The sequence below is a fragment of the Vombatus ursinus genome, unplaced genomic scaffold (assembly GCF_900497805.2).
Source record: "Vombatus ursinus unplaced genomic scaffold, bare-nosed wombat genome assembly UNPS02009994.1, whole genome shotgun sequence".
NCBI classification, from domain to species: Eukaryota; Metazoa; Chordata; class Mammalia; order Diprotodontia; family Vombatidae; genus Vombatus; species Vombatus ursinus.
The window spans coordinates 8,429,648-8,447,743 of record NW_020949772.1 but is presented as its reverse complement, the minus strand read 5'-3'; the positions used below and the strand labels follow the sequence as shown (position 1 = coordinate 8,447,743).

The following is an 18,096-nucleotide window of genomic DNA, read 5'->3' as shown; positions in this document are numbered from 1 at the left end:
TGAATTCAAATCCTGCCTCTGATCCTTATTCTCTGTGTAATCCCAGCTTAGCCTCCTCACCCATAAAATAAAAAGCTGGCTCAGATGCCCTCTCCAAGGCTTCGTCCAGCTCTCCAGCTGTGATTTTAGGAGCCAACTGGAAAAACTGAGCAGTAGTAGACAGAAATCAGCAGAGGAAATAGCTCATGAGTAAAACAAGTAGCTGTAGGCTCTTCCAAATGGGAGGAATCTTAACAGAAAATGCTTAGATTGCTAAATTGTTCCTCTGACTTGAGAGGGGATTCAGTGGCACTGGAGAAGAGAGAAGCAGACAGTACTATACTGCTAGAGTTTGGGACGGGGGCAATGTACAGAGAAGGCCACGGAAGTAATCAAAGAAAGAAAAAAATGACATTCCTATAACATTTCCAAGCACTTAAATTTGTTAAGGCACATGATTCAGTATGTGACTCACCACATGTACAACCAACATATAAAAATTACAGCAGACAAATAGGGTATATAACTTGCACATCAGAGACCTGTTCAGATGTTTTTTCTAGGCTAACAAGGACAATACTATGACATTGTATATGCTACTTCAGAGGTTTCTCCATCTTAAATTTTGTATTTAATTATAGTGGTTCAATGCACTTGAATGCATATTTATTAAATGTCTAACATGTACAAGTCATGTGCTAGACACTGGAAGAAACAAAGACAAAAAACAAAACTGCCCCTGCCCTTAAGGAGTTTACACTCCATTGGGGAGAGACAGCAGTACGCATTTAATCAATCACGACAACCAATGAGTATTTATTAAGGAAGAACTATGTAAGTCAGGTGCTGCGCTAGGCATTAAGGAAGCAAATATGAAGAATGAAGCAACCTGAACTGGCAAGGAATTTACATTCCAATGGGAGACACAAGATGTACATGTATAAATATACACAGCATCCAAAGAACGTGAACAAATACAAATAAACGCAAAACATTTCAATACAAGGTAGCTTAAGAGGAAGGGAATTAGCAACCGAAGAGATCAGAAAAGGTAGAAAGGAGTACTAGAATGGAATCTTGAAAGAAGAGGGGGATGATATGAGGCAGAGGTGAGGAGGGAGGGTGTTACAGGCTTGGGGGAACAGCTAGAGCAAAAGCATGGAGGCAGGAGGTAGAGTGTAGTGTAAGAGGGACAGAGAGAAGTCAAGTTTGGCTGGGCTGCCGTGTGGGAGGGAGAGTATCGTACACTGAGTCTGGAAAGATAGGCTGAGATGAGATTGACAAGGGCTTTACAAACTAAAGAGAATACTTACTATTTGATTCAAGGCATTATGGCGCCACTGAAGTTTGGTGACTACGGGAGTGACACGGTCTGGGGAAAGTCGAGTGGGGAAGAAACTTGGAGCAGAAAGGCCAATTGGGAATCTATTGAAATAACCGAGGCAGGAGGTGGTGACAGCTTCACCTAAGATGACGGCTGTGTGAGCAAAGACAAGGTGTGAGATCCAAGAGATGTTGTGGAGGAAGAGATGGCCAGCTTTGGCAACCACAGGATGCATGGAGGGAAAGCGAGGAGTCACAAGGTTATGAACCTGAGAAATTGGAAAAATGGTGGTACCTTTGGCAGGAGGAAAGAAGCACGAAAGAGGGCTGGGATCTGGGGGAATGATTTACTTTGGATCTGTTGAGTTCTGAGATTCTTACAGGACACCAATGCATCCATCAGACACACTGATGCTGGTGACGCAGAACTGAAGCTCAGCAGTGAGATGGGGTTTGGATAAATAGATCTGGGAGTCACTGGCACAGAGCTGATAATTAAACCCACAAGGGCTGATGAGGTTGCCAAGAAGATAAAGAGAGAGAAGAGTAGGGGGCTTAGGACAGAGCCTTGGAGAATACTCACGTTTAGGGGGTGTGATCTGGATGATGAACCAGCAAAGCAAACTGAGAAGGAATGGTCAGATGGGGAGGAGGAGAACCAGGAGACAGCAGTATTAGGGAGGCCAAGAGAATGTATCTGGGAGTAGAGGGTGGCTCAAAGTGTTACACAGTTGAGTAAATCACAAGGCAAACTGAGGGATGAGGGAACACAAGGCTGGATACCCAACTGTCAGGGGTGTTGAAAATGGTTTTTTACAAAGGGCGAGAAGGTAAACTAAGTGACCTCTAAAGCCCCCTCTAATTCTAAGGTCCCAATTTAGATTGTCGTAAAGTCAGGTTAGAGGAGTCAGCAAAGGTCAAAGTGACGAGGCAAAAGCAGCCATCTCAGCCCAAACCCTGCAGCTGGTGGGCTGTGAGTCTGACACCTGCGCCTGCAGGGATCTGTTTCTGTCTGAGTTTGACACCTCTGTTCCAGAGCAAGATAAACAGAGATCTAGAAAGATGGGAGGAACAGCAAAGGAAATTTCAAATGCCTTTTCATCAGATACATAAGCAACCCTAATTTATTATTCATGCAGCCTATTTCCACTGGGCTGGAACCAATGACCATATTTTGCATAATTTTAACTTTTAATAGTGTGAATTCAAATGCATATGACCACTTCATGGGATTTCTACTTGCACTGACTAGAGCCTAGCTGTGGGCTGGACAAGTGGGGGAAGGGACCTTCTATACCTTAAAACCCTTTGTCCTAGCAGTATATCCCCAGGGGAAGAGCAGGTTTTAAGAGCCCAGTTAAGCAACCTACCCACGGGTAGTGCTTTGTGAGAACTTCATGTGTACAGAAAAGATATCAAGGCCCTGTGGTGACAGAGTTGTGAGGTGACTGTCAGAACATGTGCTACTTTAAAAAAAATGCTATCTTAGCAAAATGCCTTTGCTAAGGGCCAACTGCATCTACTGGCTGACTGCTAACAGAAAGCACCCCACATGGGGACTTGTGAGCTACGGTGTTAGGATGCAGGCCCACAGGGTTATCCTCTAGAGATCAATTGTAACAACTACCCTCTGCGGACTCCCAACAAGTTAGGGGAGTAGTCCGGAGGGAGTACTACATTTATTTCAGATCACTTTCCACAGTTAGTACAGTTTAGTTATTAAGGAATATTCTACCTATTCCATGCTAAAACTTATTTTGGGCATGGCAGGATATAAAATTTATCCTAAATTTGCTGTGCTTCATGGACCTTCAATAATCCTAATACTGGAAGCTGACACTATTTAGTCACTGAAAGACTGTTGGCTCTAATGATAATTTTAGAGTTATATCCTCAAGGCATACATCACACTATTAAAACAGATGGGATTCAAAACTAAATTTGTAATGTGAAGAGATTAAATGAATGCTGCTAATATCAAATGGTGGAGGCCAAATGACCTGGATTTGTGGAGTGTACTTACCTTCAGTCTGCTAATCTTTAAGGGGGTGGTAAGAACTAACTTCCAAGTAATGGCATCTCATTACATATCACAAGATATGATGGCATACCACACAGTAACTTCATTATTCTGGAGTTAGCCTGGCACCATTCCACATCAGCAGGCTCTCAGGCTTCACCTGGTCACAGAAGAGTGTGACTATATATTTATAGCACTTACTTGCATAAAAGTTAAATTGGGAATATCACCTAACTGATTTGTGTTTAAGATAATTTCTTCAGATAACCTAAAGTCTACAACAATTAAGTAAAATAAATTACACAAAACCCTTTTAATGACACATAATTTACTCCTTCATTTTTGATGAATCATAATTTCCATGACTCGGCTCAGTAAACAGGAAAGAACACATTTACAATTCCAACTCCTTCAGCAAAGTGGCAGTACAGAATACCAACGTCTTTACAGACAGGGTCTCCCCCCAGTGCTACCTACCTGGCAATTCTGTCTCAATTGTCTTAGCTCTTTGATGATTGGGGCTAATGCTGACTTCTTTTCAGCCACCAGTGAATTCAGTTTTTTTACCTGTTACCAGAACAAAAAGCATGAACACATGTGCTACTACTAGATTAATAATCTCATTATAAGGATGGAAATTTTTTAAAAAGGTTGATGAAGACTAATGTGGAAACATGTTTAACATGACTGTACATGTATAATCTACATCAGATTGCTTGCTGTCTTGGGGAGGGGAGAGGGGAGGAAGAGAAATAGGGAGCTCAAAATTTTACCAAAATGAGTGTTGAAAACTATATTTACATGTAATTAGAAAAAAATAAAATACTATTAAGGAAAAAAAAAGGTTGATGAGATGAAGAACTCTGAAAAATATTACATGTTGGAGAAATGCTAAAAGTTAGAACCTTTCCCCAAAAGCAAACACTGGACCTGCAATTATTTTTACTAGGTACCACAGAGAACTTGTTCATTAGTATCAAAACATTTTATAAAGGCGGTCTGAAAATGCAGTCACACTTCACTTGGAAATCACTCCTCTTTATTTTGTCCAGAACTGGTTTTTTGGTTTTTTTTGCACTGTTTTTCAGTTTGTCATCTGCTTCCTAGACACTCAATAAATGAGGAGAAACAAATCATAGAATCACCATTTCCGACATGCCATCCAGTGTTCGTCCTTTCACTTCATCCACTTCACTCTTCAGTGCAGATACCCTCTCTAGCTCCTCCTGGGTGTAACTGTAGCCAGAGATGCCCTTTTTGTCCTCAATGGTTTGCTGGTGAGCACAGAAAAGAAAAAAGAAAACCTCACAGAATGCATATGAAAGCCCTGAAAATCCACAAAACAAATTCACAGATTTAATTATGGCATAGCATCAAACAGGTAAATGAACAAATTTAATGAGAATCCTAAAAGTACATTGCACATCTTGAAGTCCAAGAAATTTATATGCCTGTGAGAGTACAAGCACACTTAATTTACCTGCGTTATTTACTGGCATATAAAAGATGTGTTTTCAGTGTTAGATTTAAAATTCACATTAATGATCAACGGCATCTATAAATAAGAACACCACAAGAGTTGCAGCATCTTTATCTAAAGGAATCCTCAGGTGGTGAACACTGGTCTCTCTCTGTTTGGCTTCCACATGTCCTTCTTATTTGTAGCTTCATAAATGATGGAAATGAGAAACCACTCACTTTGTTTTTCTACCATGGAAGCCAGACAAATTTTGGTTGGTTCGAGATTTTCATTTTCCCCCCTGAAATTTTAATTTCATCAATTTTGGGGGTTTTTTATTTACTAAAAAAAATTATATTTTGATACTTACATCTGTACTAAAGGTGGAAATTAAAGGCTGTAGATGTGTATGTATGTATGATTAACATATATAAAGACAGATGCCAAAAGCAGCAGTTTGTTTAAAAAAAAAAAGTTTGCCTATAATAAAACTATTAAGTGAATGCTTCATAAAAAGGCAAAACTATGCTTTCTTTTAAAAAGTGTGAAGGGTCACAAAAAACTGGAAGAGATTAAAAAGTATAAAGAAGATGAGGACTGAAAAAATGCAAAGGACTTTGGAAAGAAGTCATTGAGAACTTTAGAGGGAACAGTGTCTAAAGACTGGTTAGGGGAAAGGAAAAAATGAAAATACAGAGGATTAAGGAGGAAAGTGGATATAGTAGATGAGAACTGTACATTTGAGGACCCTGGATGCCAAAGACTGAGCCTGGACAGTAACTAGTACGGTCAAAAGACAAGATTTTAAAAGATGGGGGGGTCCTATTGTGACATACACCTTTGTATTTATTTTGGGTTCTAACATCTGCCCTGAGAGCCAACCAAAATCAGTAGATGTGCTCAAGTAGGGGCTAAAATAATCTAAAGAAGGCACCAATCTTATTTAAGAGTTTCTATACCATAAGGCAAAACTAAACCCCCAGACTCTAGTGCTTTTTCCTTTGCAGTTAAACAAATAACACAAATGTCCTGGCTTTATCAGGAAACATGCTGACGTAGCAGAGAGATATAAATCCATGCATCTTCTTGCTCTTATGTTGACAAGGACCCGGGGCAGAGACGGACAATGTTCTGTTACCAGCTGATGCTGAATGTTCTCATGCCGCTGCTTTAATAGCTCCTCTGTCCTCTGCAGAAGGCCATACTCCGCTTTAAATTCAGCTATTATCTGATGCTTCTTTTTGAAAACTGTACTCTTACTCCGAAGTTTACTAACGTAACGTTTAAACTGGAAGAAAGAAGAATATAGTTACATGTAATTCAATTTGCAGAGTGGAGAAATTGTTGAATAACATTATTTTCTCTTGTACTTGAGGCATCTAGGTGGCACAGTGGATAGAGTATGGGACCAGAAATCAGAAAGAACTGAGTTCAAATCCAGATTTAGACACTTAGCTAGTTGGGTAACCCTGGGCAAGTCACTTCATCTCTGTCTCCCTTAATTTCTTCACCTTTAAGAATAGGGATAATAATAGGACCTATCTCCCTGGATTGTTGTGAGGACAAAAGGAGATTATATTTGTAAACCTCTCCGCAAACCTTAGAGTGGGTATAAATACTCATTATTATTGCTGTTATACTTCCCAACAGGCCATAAAACTTTATTTCATGTGTCACAAAGTTAGGTGACAGCAATCATTTGGCTAAATTAGGAAATTTGTGACCACCACATTTTAAAAATACTTAAAAACCACAGGCTAAATTAAAATATTCTTGACAGTTTTTAATTGATCACCTAAATAGCCCCCAAGATTTGATGCAAATGTGTGAAATCTTAGTCCTTTTTATTTTTATTTTTTTTGGCGCTTTTTATTTACAAAGGCTTTACAATACTCCAAAGCAAAAATAATGTCGTCCCGTCATAAGGCTCCAGCAATAGAAACAAATGGCTGGAGTAAGTTGTGAATTGTTGTACCCATTCTATACGATGGAGTTCATTTATTCACATGTTAAAAAGAAATATATGAATAGGTAGGAGACAAAGAGGGAAAGGGGGCTCCAATTTTAAATGGTGGTCAATGGCTATGTTCTTTTTAGGAGCACAGCACGAGACATACTAGGATTAAAAACGAAGATGAACAACTGTAGTTACTATTTCTCATTTGGGAAATTCATACATACTAAGAAGCCATGACCTTTGTGTCTGGGTCATCAGGATAAAATGTACCTTTAAGTGCTGGAAAGCTGTAAGAGACTCAAGGCTGCTAGGAAGACTTATAGAGGTAAATCATGTCATGGGGTTAGCTATCATTGCTAGTATATAGTGATATTACAGTCAAATGTGCCATCACTACAGAAAGAATATGTATTTATGAAGTCTGTGCCAAATAGCTTGGAAAAACAAGTGCCATGGACAGAAGACAGTGGAGTATTTAAAAGAATTAATTTCATGGCTAACAGCATAACACCACTCCCAGTTGGTGGCTTTTAAGGAAAGCACCTGAAAACTTTCCAACCAACGGGAAAAGTTGCTGATATTTCTGAAACTGCAGAGCATAACACAGCACGCCTCTTTTGTAAGCTCATATATACCCAAAGTGCTACTCATTTCAGGTGCTTTTTGCTGTGTACCAAAAACTATATACATACTATCATACTTCTATTAAGTTTAGTTTATTAATGAAGATTTTCAACAGAAAGAACTTAGCTTGCTGCAAAAAATATGAAACTATTCATGCCAATTCAAAATAATTATTTGTAGAATGCCTGGCATATATTAGGCACTTAGGAAATGTTTATGGAATTGAATCTTTCTTGAAATTATCTTATTTTTTAAAATGTTCAGTGTTTTAAAGGCTAATTCTTCTAGATATAATTAAAGTTTTAAGATTTTAAAAACATATTCTACTTTATAAAATTTAAATATTTATAAAGTATGGTTTTTCTCAATGTACTACCTGATTCTTGAATATGCAAGAAAATTGCCAGACAATTCATAAGGGACTTAACCTAAAGTTCTAATATTAAATAATCTTGCAGTGCCAGTTTTTGGCCCTCTGAAAAAGATTTTCTACTTCAAAAATTTTAAAAGAATTTGGAAGCCACATTATGAATTGGTGAGAAAGATGATTCCAAATGTTTCGTTAATGAAGAAGGCCAAGCCATTCATAGTAAATGAGAACCAGTTTCAAAAACTTAAATTGCATGAAAGTTAACTAGTGTCTAATAACCTGTGAAATTCCTTTTTGAAGAATTAATGCTCAAGTCTGACATAACCATAGATTCAGAATCCCTAGAGTAACTATATGTTCTATTAAAAGTGTCCTGGGCAAAGTGCCCAAAATGAAATCAGCTCTGTTCATTTGCCATCCTTTGTAAGATCTAGGCCAGAGCTTTTTCTATCTTGCACTACTCCAAAACTATTTTTAAAGAGAAAAGCTATAAAAGTTTTTGGTGAAAGAACAAAGCCACAAATTACTCAATGTGTTCAATATGCATATTGGACTACATGAAGCTTCTAACTATAAGCCATTTTACATTGTACATACTACTGATGGCAAGGAGAGTCAAGGTCAAATAAATCATCCTACCATACAAAAAAGTAACAGCTGGGTGTCAGTGTGTTGAGACCACTACTGTCCTCTTCTTTTTTTTTTTTAAACCACACACTTAAATATATGCAACTAACAAGAAATAGTAATACACATTTTCAGGACTTTTGTTCTTAGGGAAAAGAAAGTACTCAGGCATTCTAGGGTAATACTCCCTTAACAAAAGAATTAATATTCATATGCTCCAGTCAAAACAAGGATATCAGTACTCTAGACCAAGATATGCGATAGGAAAAAGTATCTTATGATAATTTGTTTTTGCTCTAGTCTCTCCTTTTGGGTGGTAGTGGTGGGTGTGTTTGCATTTTTACATGTGTTTCTCATAAGCAACAGATTATGGGGTTGGGTTCCCTCTTTCCCCTTATTCTTTTGTTTTGTGTGTGTGTGTGAAGCAACTGGGGTTAAGTGACTTGCCCAGGGTCACACAGCTAGTGTCAAGTGTCTGAGGCCGGATTTGAACTCAGGTCCTCCTGACTCCAGGGCCAGTGCTCTATCCACTAAGCCACCTCGCTGCCCCACCCCTTATTCTTTTTGTGGTTGTTTGCTCGTTTCAGTCGTGTCTGACTCTCCATGACCCCATTTGGGGTTTTCTCGGCGGAGATACTGGAGTGGTTTGCCATTTCCTTCTCCAGCTCGTTTTACAGTTGAGGAAACTGAGGCAAGCAGGGTGAAGTGACTTGTCCAGGGTCACACGTGTAGTAAGTGTCTGAGGCAGCATTTGAACTTAGGTTTTCCTGATTCCAGGCTCGGGGGTCTATCCACTGTGCCATGTAGCTGCCCATCCCTTATTCTAGCGTAGTTTTAATGAATGACAGACATCTTCCTGATTCAATGGTGCTTTAGAGTACTATTAGTTCAGTAAAAAAAAAAAAAATCACACAACTATTTTAGAAGAAATATTTTCATATAAGGATAGGTATATTTAAATCATTATGACAATTGTGAAGTCATTTAGAAAATGGGTTTATCCTTATCACCTGATGGCATAGTTTCATTTGTTTCTTTACAAACTGATATCGTGGAGCTAGCTGCAAAAAATGATACGCTGAACATACTGCCCAGTCATTGATTAAGCACCTACTGTATACAATGCAATGCACTTCTCTAGTTGCTATGATAAACAAGATATGTGATGCTCTCACTTATTTAAAAGGTGAAGTAAAAGATACAAAGAAAAATGTAAGCTAAATTAAAATACTTCCCAGTGCTCCACCCAAGCCCAGAACCTGGTCACTTGCCTTCCAGCCTCTCTCTTCTTTCCAGGGCCTTTTCTAGAGCTCCAAAGGCTAGGTTTTGAACTGGACTGACACTCCCCTAGCTCACCCCGATCTTCTTCAGCTTCCCTACCTTGCAATAAGACACCTAGACCTGCCACAAGATTGACCCTTGAGAGGTCCTTTAATAATCACTAAGGTAGGGGCAGCTAGGTGGCAGAGTGGATAGAGCACCGGCCCTAAAGTCAGGAGGACCTGAATTCAAATACGGCCTCAGACCAAACACTTGACACTTACTAGCTGTGTGACCCATGGCAAGTCACTTAACCCCAATTGCCTTAAAAAAAAAATCACTAAGTTATCTAGTAGCTGACAATGAAAGAAAGAAAAATCAGTACGTTAAGAAAGAAAATGACAACGCAAATATCCTACTAATAACAACATAATACATTTAGAGAGGTAGCTTTGCTACAGATAAAGGACTTAAAGCCAGGAGACTTTAATACTTGTTACCAGTGTGGACCTTGGTAAGTCATTTCACCTCTGTGTCTCTATTTTCTCATCTGTAAAATGGATCACAAAACCTGTACCATACCAATATCACAGGATGCTGTGGGGAAAGTGCTTTGTGATCTGTAAAGCATTAAAGAAATTATCATTATTATTAAATGGAGGAGAAATTGGCAAAAACTTCCCCACAGAAATAGAAAGCCCCAGACTGAGGGCTGGAAGAGATCTGGAGATCATCTAGTCCAAAGCACCCAGAAAGATTATTAACTTGCCCAGGTCACAAAAGAAATAAGTAGGAGAGTTAAGATTTGAAGTCAGGTCCTCTGACTCTGAGTGTGGTATTTATTCCACTGTACCTCTACGATGATCAAACCCACCGCAAAAACTGAAGACCAATGAAGTCTCACTTTATTTATTCAGTCATTTATGTATTTATTTTTAAGATTATCCAAAGCTGTACAAACTTAGTCATAATAACTAAATCCACTACTTTACCTTGGTTGTGTAGACTTGACTATGCAAGGTTCATTTATATATTTATTTAAATTAAAATTTTTTTTTTTCAGTTCCAAATTCTCCCCCTCCCTCTCACCCCTTCTCTCACCCACTGAGAAGGCAAGAAATACAATACTGATTATATATATGAGGTTATGTGAAACACATTTACACATTAGCCACATTGCAAAAAAAAAAAAAAGCAATAAAAATAAAGAAAGTGGAAAAAATATGCTTCAATCTACACTGAGATTCCATCAGTTCTCTCTGGAGGCAGATGGCACTTTTCATCATGAGTCCTTTGGAAATGGTGTGGATCACTATACTGATCAGAGTTGCTAAGTCTTTCACAATTGATTATTGTTACAATATTGTTGTTACCTTGTGTGCACAATGTACTCCTAGTTCTGCTCACTTTGCTTTGCATCAGTTCATATAAGCCTTGCAAGGTTTTTCTGAAACCACCCTGTTCGTCATTTCTTATAGCACCATAGTACTTCATCACAATCATATAGTTGTTCAGTCATTTCCCAACTGATGGGCACGACTTCAATTTCCAATTCTTTGCCACCACAAAAAGAGCTGCAGTATTTTTGTACATATAGGTCCTTTTCATTTTTCTTTGATCTCCTTGGGGTACAGATCTGGGAATGGTATTACTGAGTCAAAGGGTACGCACAGTTTTGTAGCCCTTTGGGCATAGTTTCAAATTGTTCTCCAGAATGGTTGGACCAGTTCACAACTCCACCAACAGTGTATCAGTGTCTCTATTTTCTCCCATCCCCTCTAGTATTTGTCATTTTCCTTTTCTGTCAGGTTAGCTAATCTGATGGGTGTGAGGTGGGTACCTCAGACTTGTTTTAAGTTGAATTTGTCTAATTATTAGTGATTTAGAGTATTTTTTCCATGTGACTATTGACCGCTTTGATTTCTTCTTCTGAAAACTGCCTGTTCATATACTTTGACCAACTATGAAAGATTCAGAAAAGAGATAAATAATTTCAAAAGCATGACAGGCCTAGTGAACTTTTTGCTATAATTGATTTTGCTCTAATTACTGTGGTCACACATGGATTTTCTATTACGTAACTTTGTAAAATAGATAAATGAAATCACTGTGAATATGTTGAGGCTCATTAATTAAATGACCAAGCAAATTCAGTTCAATTTTTTTTATAATTAAAAAGAGGACCTTTTACTATTTTTTCTTCTAGAATACAATATGAAGTACTCCTTCAAAGAGGAACAGAAGGATATTTTAATGGTTGTTTTAGGATCCAGTAACAACACAATTATTACAGCAAACATTTTCTCCATTGAAAATTCTTTATAATCTAGAACTACTGCAGTAAAGGGGTTAAATGACTATTTGAAAACTATTTTTTGGCAGGGAGATAGCATGGCAAGGAAAAATCCAAAGAGGTTTGTGACCCATATTCTCTATCTTCCCAGGCAGTTACTATTAGCATTTTATTCGATGAAACAAGTATTTATTGAGAGTATGTACTAGCACTATGCTAGTCCCTGATGTATATGGTGGAGAGGAAGGAGGGAGAAATGGGGGACAGACACTACTTAAGAAGTATACGACAGAGGCAGAGCCAAGATGGCAGCATAGAGAAGCACTCGGCTGAGCTCTCTCAAATTCCCAGAATTCTGGAGCAGCAGAACCAACGACAGGGCTGGTGAAATAATTTTCCAGCCCAAGACAACTCAGGTCGGCAGGGAAGGTCTGTCTCATCTGGGTGGTGGTGGGCTCTGGGATTTCAGCGCAGCTCAGGTGGCACAGGCTTGGCAGCAGCAGCATCTTTGGGAGTTCTCAGCCCCTGGATCATGGTGGCCGGGGGAGCGGGTTGTCGAACAACTGGTCAGAAGATTTCAGGGGACCCTTTCCCCTTTTCCTGACAGTGGGTTCAGGAACCTGTTGCATTGCCCAGATGCAATTCTGGGTCACAGTCCCAGGGCCAAAAAAATAACCTGATAGCACTTGAGGCTGGAGGGACACTGGTCATGGTTCAAGGGTGGAGAGGAGGAACTCATGGGGAAGTAGGGCTCCTGGTCTCAATTCCAAGACTGAGGGGAGTATTAGCAATTATGGTTGCAGGAATGCAGGGGACCCAGTTACAGTCCCAGGGCCAGGAGGAATGCGAGAGCTGGTGGCTACAGGGGAATAACGTGCCTTGGAACCACTGAAAACCTACAGATCTCTAGATCTAGCTCTGAACACAGCATCAAGAAAGGCCTGAAGCTTAAGACTGTGTCCTCTCCACCCTGGGAGCACAGCACAACTTTAATACAAGGTTCAAAGTCAAGAAATAGGCTAGAAAAACATTTGTTGTTGTTCACTCATGTCTAACTCTTCTTGACTCCATTTAGAGCTTTCCTGGCAAAGACATTGGACTGGTTTGCCATTTCCTTCTCCAGCTCACTTTACTGATGAGGAAACTGAGGCAAACCAGGTGAAGTGACTTGTCCAGGGTCACACAGTTATTACGTATCTACGGCTGGATTTGAACTCAGGCCTTGCTAACTCCAGGCCTAGTACTTTATCCACTGCACCACCCAGCTGCCCCAACAGGGTTTAAGTGACTTGCCCAGGGTCACACAGCTACTAAGTGTCTGAGGCCAGATTTGAACTCAGGAAGATGATTCTTCCTATCTTCAGGCCTGGCACTCTATTCACCATGCTGCCTGGCTGCCCCACTATGCACTGGAAAAATGAACAAACAACAAAAAAAAGAACCTGACCACAAGTTGCTATGGTGACAGGGAAGAACAAGACAGAAACCCAGAAAAAGACATGTCAAGGTAGCCACAAGCAAAATCTCAAAGAAAAATGTGGATTGGATATAAGCCCAACATGAACTCCTGGAAGAGCTCAAAAAGGATTTTAAAACTCAAATAAGAGATGTAGAGAAAAAGTGGGAAAAGAAATGAGAATGACACAAAAAAATTAGGGAAACAGATTCAATAGCTTGGTAAAAGAGGCACAAAAAATACTGAAGAAAATAATGCTTTAAAAATAAAAACTGGTCAAGTGGAAGCTAATGACTCTATGAGACAGAAACAATAAAACAAAATCAAAAGAATGAAAAAATAGAAGAAAATGTGAAATATCTCATTGGAAAAACAATTGACCTGAAAAAGAGAACTAGGAAAAATAATTTAGGAATTGCTAGACTACCTGAAAGCCATGATTAAAAAAAGAGCCTAGACAACATATTTCTAGAAATTATCAAGGAAAACTACCCTGATATCCTAGAACCACAGGGTAAAATAGAAATGGAAAGAATCCATTGATCACCTCCTGAAAGAGATCCCAAAATGAAAATTCCCAGGAATTTAACAGCCAAATTCTAGAGCCCCCGGGTAAAAGAGAAAATATTGCAAATAGCCAGAAAGAAACAATTAAAATATCATGGAGCCACAGTCAGGAAAACAAGATTTAGCAGCTTCCACATTAAAGGATTAGAGGGCTTAGAATATGATATTCCAGAAGACAAAGGAGCTAGGATTACAACCAAGAGTAACTTATCCAGAAAAATTGAGTATAATCCTTTGAGGGGGTAAATGGATATTAAATGAAATACAGGACCTTCAAGCATTCCTGATGAAAAGATTAGCACTTAATAGAAACACAAGATTTAAGAGAAGCATAAAAAGGCAAACATGAAAGAGAAATCATAAGGGAAACAATAAAGTTAAGATGTTTATAGTCCTATATGGGAAGATGATAATTGTAATTCCTAAGAACTTTATCATTATTAGGACAATTATAAGGAGTACAGCTAGCCAAAGGGCAGAGATATGAGATAGCTATGAAGGAATGATTTTAAAAATAAAATAAAATTAAGGAGTGAGAAAGAAGGATGCTCTGGGAGAAGAGGGAAGGGAGAGGAAGAATGGGGAAAATTACCTCACATAAAAGAGGTACAAAAAGAAGAGCCTATTTGGTAGAGGGAGAGATGGGGTAGCGGTGGTGGGAAACGCTTGAACTTTAATCTTGCTGGAAATGGCTTAAAGAGGACATAACATACATACTTCTCTGAATAAAGAAATCTATAGAAGGGGAAGAGGGACTGATAGATAGGAGGGCGGATCAAGGGAGGCTGTGGTCAGAAGCAAAACAAACTTTTGAGAAGGGATAGGGGATAGGGAGGGAGAAAAAGACAGAGACAGAGAGATGACAAACGGGAAAAATAGGATGGAGGGAAATACACAGTTAATAATCATAACTGTGAATGTGAATGGAATGAACTCACCCACAAAATGGAAGCAGAGAGCAGAATGGATTAGAAACCAGAATCCAACAATTTTCATTTACAAGAAACACATTTGAAACAGAGACACAGAGTAAAAATCAGGGGCTAGCGGGAGTCTATTATGCTTCAGCTGAAGTTAAAAAAAAAAAGGAGGGGTAGCAATTATGATTTCAGATAAAACAAATGCAAAAATAAACCTCATTAAAAGAGATAAGCAGGGAAACTACATTTTGGTAAAAGGTACTATAGAAAATTAAGTAATATCAATATTAAACACACATGCATCAAATGGTATAGTATCCAAATTCTTAAAGGAAAAGTTAAATGAGTTACAGAAGGAAATACAGTATAACTACACTAGCAGGGGACCTCAACTTTCCCCTATCAGGACTAAATAAATCTAATAAATAAAACTAACAAGAAGATGATACAGGAGATGAATAGAATTTTAGAAAAGTTAGATATGACAGACCTCTGAAGAAAACTAAAAGGGAATAGAAAGAAGGATACCTTTTTCTCAATTGAACATGGAACTTTCACAAAAACTGACAATGTATTAGAGAACAAAAGCCTCACAACCAAATGCAGACAAGCAGAAATATTAAATGCATATGTTTCAGACCATAATGCAATTAAAACTATATTCAAAAAAGAGCTATGGAAACATAGATTAGAAATTAATTGGAAGGGCAGCTAGGGGGCGCAGTGGATAGAGCATCAGCCCTGAAGTCAGGAGGACCTGAGCTCAAATCCGGCCTCAGACCAAACACTTGACACTTACTAGCTGTGTGACCCTGGGCAAGTAACTTAACCCCAATTGCCTAAAAAAGAGAGAGAGAAGAAATTAATTGGAAACTAATCCAATAATAAAGAACGAGCAAGTCAAAGAACAAATCATAGAACAATAAAAAATTTCATTAAAGAAAATGACAACAGTGAAACAATACCAAAATTTATGGGATGCAGCCAAAGCAGTATTTAGGGGAAATTTCCTATCTCTAAATGCTTACATCAATAAAGTAGAGAAAAAGCAGATCAATGAACTGAGCATGAAACTAAAAGAACTAGAAAAAGAACAAGTTAAAAATCCCAATTAAAAACCAAATTGGAAATCCTGAAAATCAGAGGAGAGATTAACAAAACCAAAAGAAAAGCACTGAACTGATAAAACTAGAAGCTGCTTTTTTTTATGAAAAACAAACAACAGAATAAAGCATTAGTTAATTTGATTTTTTTTAAAAAGAAAAACAAATTACCAGTATCAAAAATGAAAAGGGTAAATTCACCACCAATGAAGATGAAATTAAAGCAATTACTGGGAGCTTTTTTGCCCAATCATATGCCAATAAATCTGACAATCTATATGAAATGAATGAATATTTACCAAAAATGTAAATTGCCCAGATTAATGGAAGAAGAAATAGAATACTTAACCCTATTTTAGAAAAAGAAACTGAAAAGTCATCAATGAGGTCCCTAAGAAAAACTCTCCAGGATCAGATGGATTCACAAGTGAATTCTACCCAACATTTAAAGAACAATTAATTCCAATACTATATAAACTATTTGGAAAAATAGGTAAAGAAGGAGTCCCACCAAATTCCTTTTGTGACACAAATATGGTACTGATACATAAACCAGGAAGAGCAAAAACACAGAAAGAAAACTATAGACTAATTTCCCTAATGAATATTGATGTAAAAATTTTAAATAAACTTTAAGGAGATTATAGCAATATATCACAAAGACCATACACTATGTCTGTATCCCAAAGAGATCATAAAAAAGGGAAAAGGACCCACATGTACAAAAATATTTACAGCAGCTCTTTTTGTGGTGGCAAAGAATTGGAAACTGAGGAGATGCCCATCAACTGGGGAATGGCTGAACAAGTTGTGGCACGTGAATGTAACGGAATACTATTGTGATATAAGAAATGACAAGCAGGCAGATTTCAGAAAAATCTGTACTTACATAAACTGATGCAAAGTGAAGTGGGCAGAACCACAAGAACATTGTACATACACAGTAATAGCAACATTGTGTGATGATCAACTATGAATAACTTAGTTCTTCTCAGCAATACAATTATCTAAGACAATTCCAAAGGTCTTATGATAGAAAATACTATCCACATCCAAAAAAAGAACTGATGGAGTCTTGAATGCAGATCAGAGCATACTATTTTCACTTTCTTTATCTTTTTTTGTGTTCTTTTTCCTTTTGGTCTATTTCTTCTTTCACAGCATAACTAATATAGACATATGTTTTACATGATTGCACATATATAACCTATTTTAAAATCTTACCTTTTTAGGGATGGGGAGAGGAGGAAGGGATGGAGAAAATTTGGAACTCAAAATTAAAAAAATATTAATGTTAAAAAATTGTCTTCACATGTAATTGGAAAACTAAAATACTATCTAAAAAAAAAAAATCATACACTGTGACCAGGTGGGATTTATATTAGGAATGCAAGGTTGACTCAATATTATGAAAACTATCAGCATAACTGATCATATCAATAACACAACCAACAAAAATCACATTATCTCAATAGATGCAGAAAAAGTTTCTGACAACATACAACACTCATTCTTATTGAAAACACTGGAAAGCACAAGAATAAATGGAGCTTTCCTTAAAATGATAAGTAGTATCTATTTAAAACCATCAGCAAGCATTACCTGTAATGAGGATAAGCTAGAAGCCTTTCCAATAAGATCAGGGGGTAAAGCATGGATGCCCATCATCACTACTACTACTCAATATTGTTCTAGAAATGCTAGCTATAGTATTAAGACAAGAAAAAGAAACTGGAGGAATTAGAATAGGCATTGAGGAAACAAAAAATATCACTCTTTACAGATGATGATATGATGGTATACTTTGAGAATATTAGAGAATCAACTAAAAAAGTAGTTGAAATAATTAACAACTTCAGCAAAGTTTTTTTTTTTTTTGTTCTTGATCAGTTGTTTCAGTGAGGTCCAACTCTCTGTGACCCCATCTGGGTTTTTTTGGTAAAGATATTGAAGTGGTCTGCCACTTCCCTCAGCTCAGTTTACAAATGAGAAAACTGAGGCAAACAGGGTCACATGGCTAGTAAATGTCTGAGGCCAGATTTGAACTCAGGTCTTCCTGACTCCAGGCCTTGCACTCTTTCCACTGCACCACCTAGCTGCCCCAAGTTGCAGGATATAAAATAAACCCAAATAAATTA

The 18,096-nt window shown here is 37.9% G+C and overlaps 1 protein-coding gene across 4 annotated transcripts in view; it reads right to left on the bottom strand.

Moving 5' to 3' along the window:
* IFT81 (intraflagellar transport 81) overlaps positions 1 to 18,096 on the bottom strand; it is a 72,781-nt gene that overhangs the window by 10,246 nt on the left and 44,439 nt on the right. For 3 of the 4 annotated variants that reach the window (XM_027853538.1, XM_027853539.1, XM_027853540.1), the window contains 3 exons: positions 5,920 to 6,069; positions 4,468 to 4,596; positions 3,800 to 3,889 (listed from right to left, as the gene is read on the bottom strand). In XM_027853538.1, the coding sequence (XP_027709339.1) occupies positions 3,800 to 3,889; positions 4,468 to 4,596; positions 5,920 to 6,069 (369 nt within the window). Of the gene's footprint in view, positions 1 to 1,292; positions 1,457 to 3,799; positions 3,890 to 4,467; positions 4,597 to 5,919; positions 6,070 to 18,096 lie in introns of all 4 variants that reach the window. The other variant, XR_003568379.1, reaches the window with a different exon arrangement.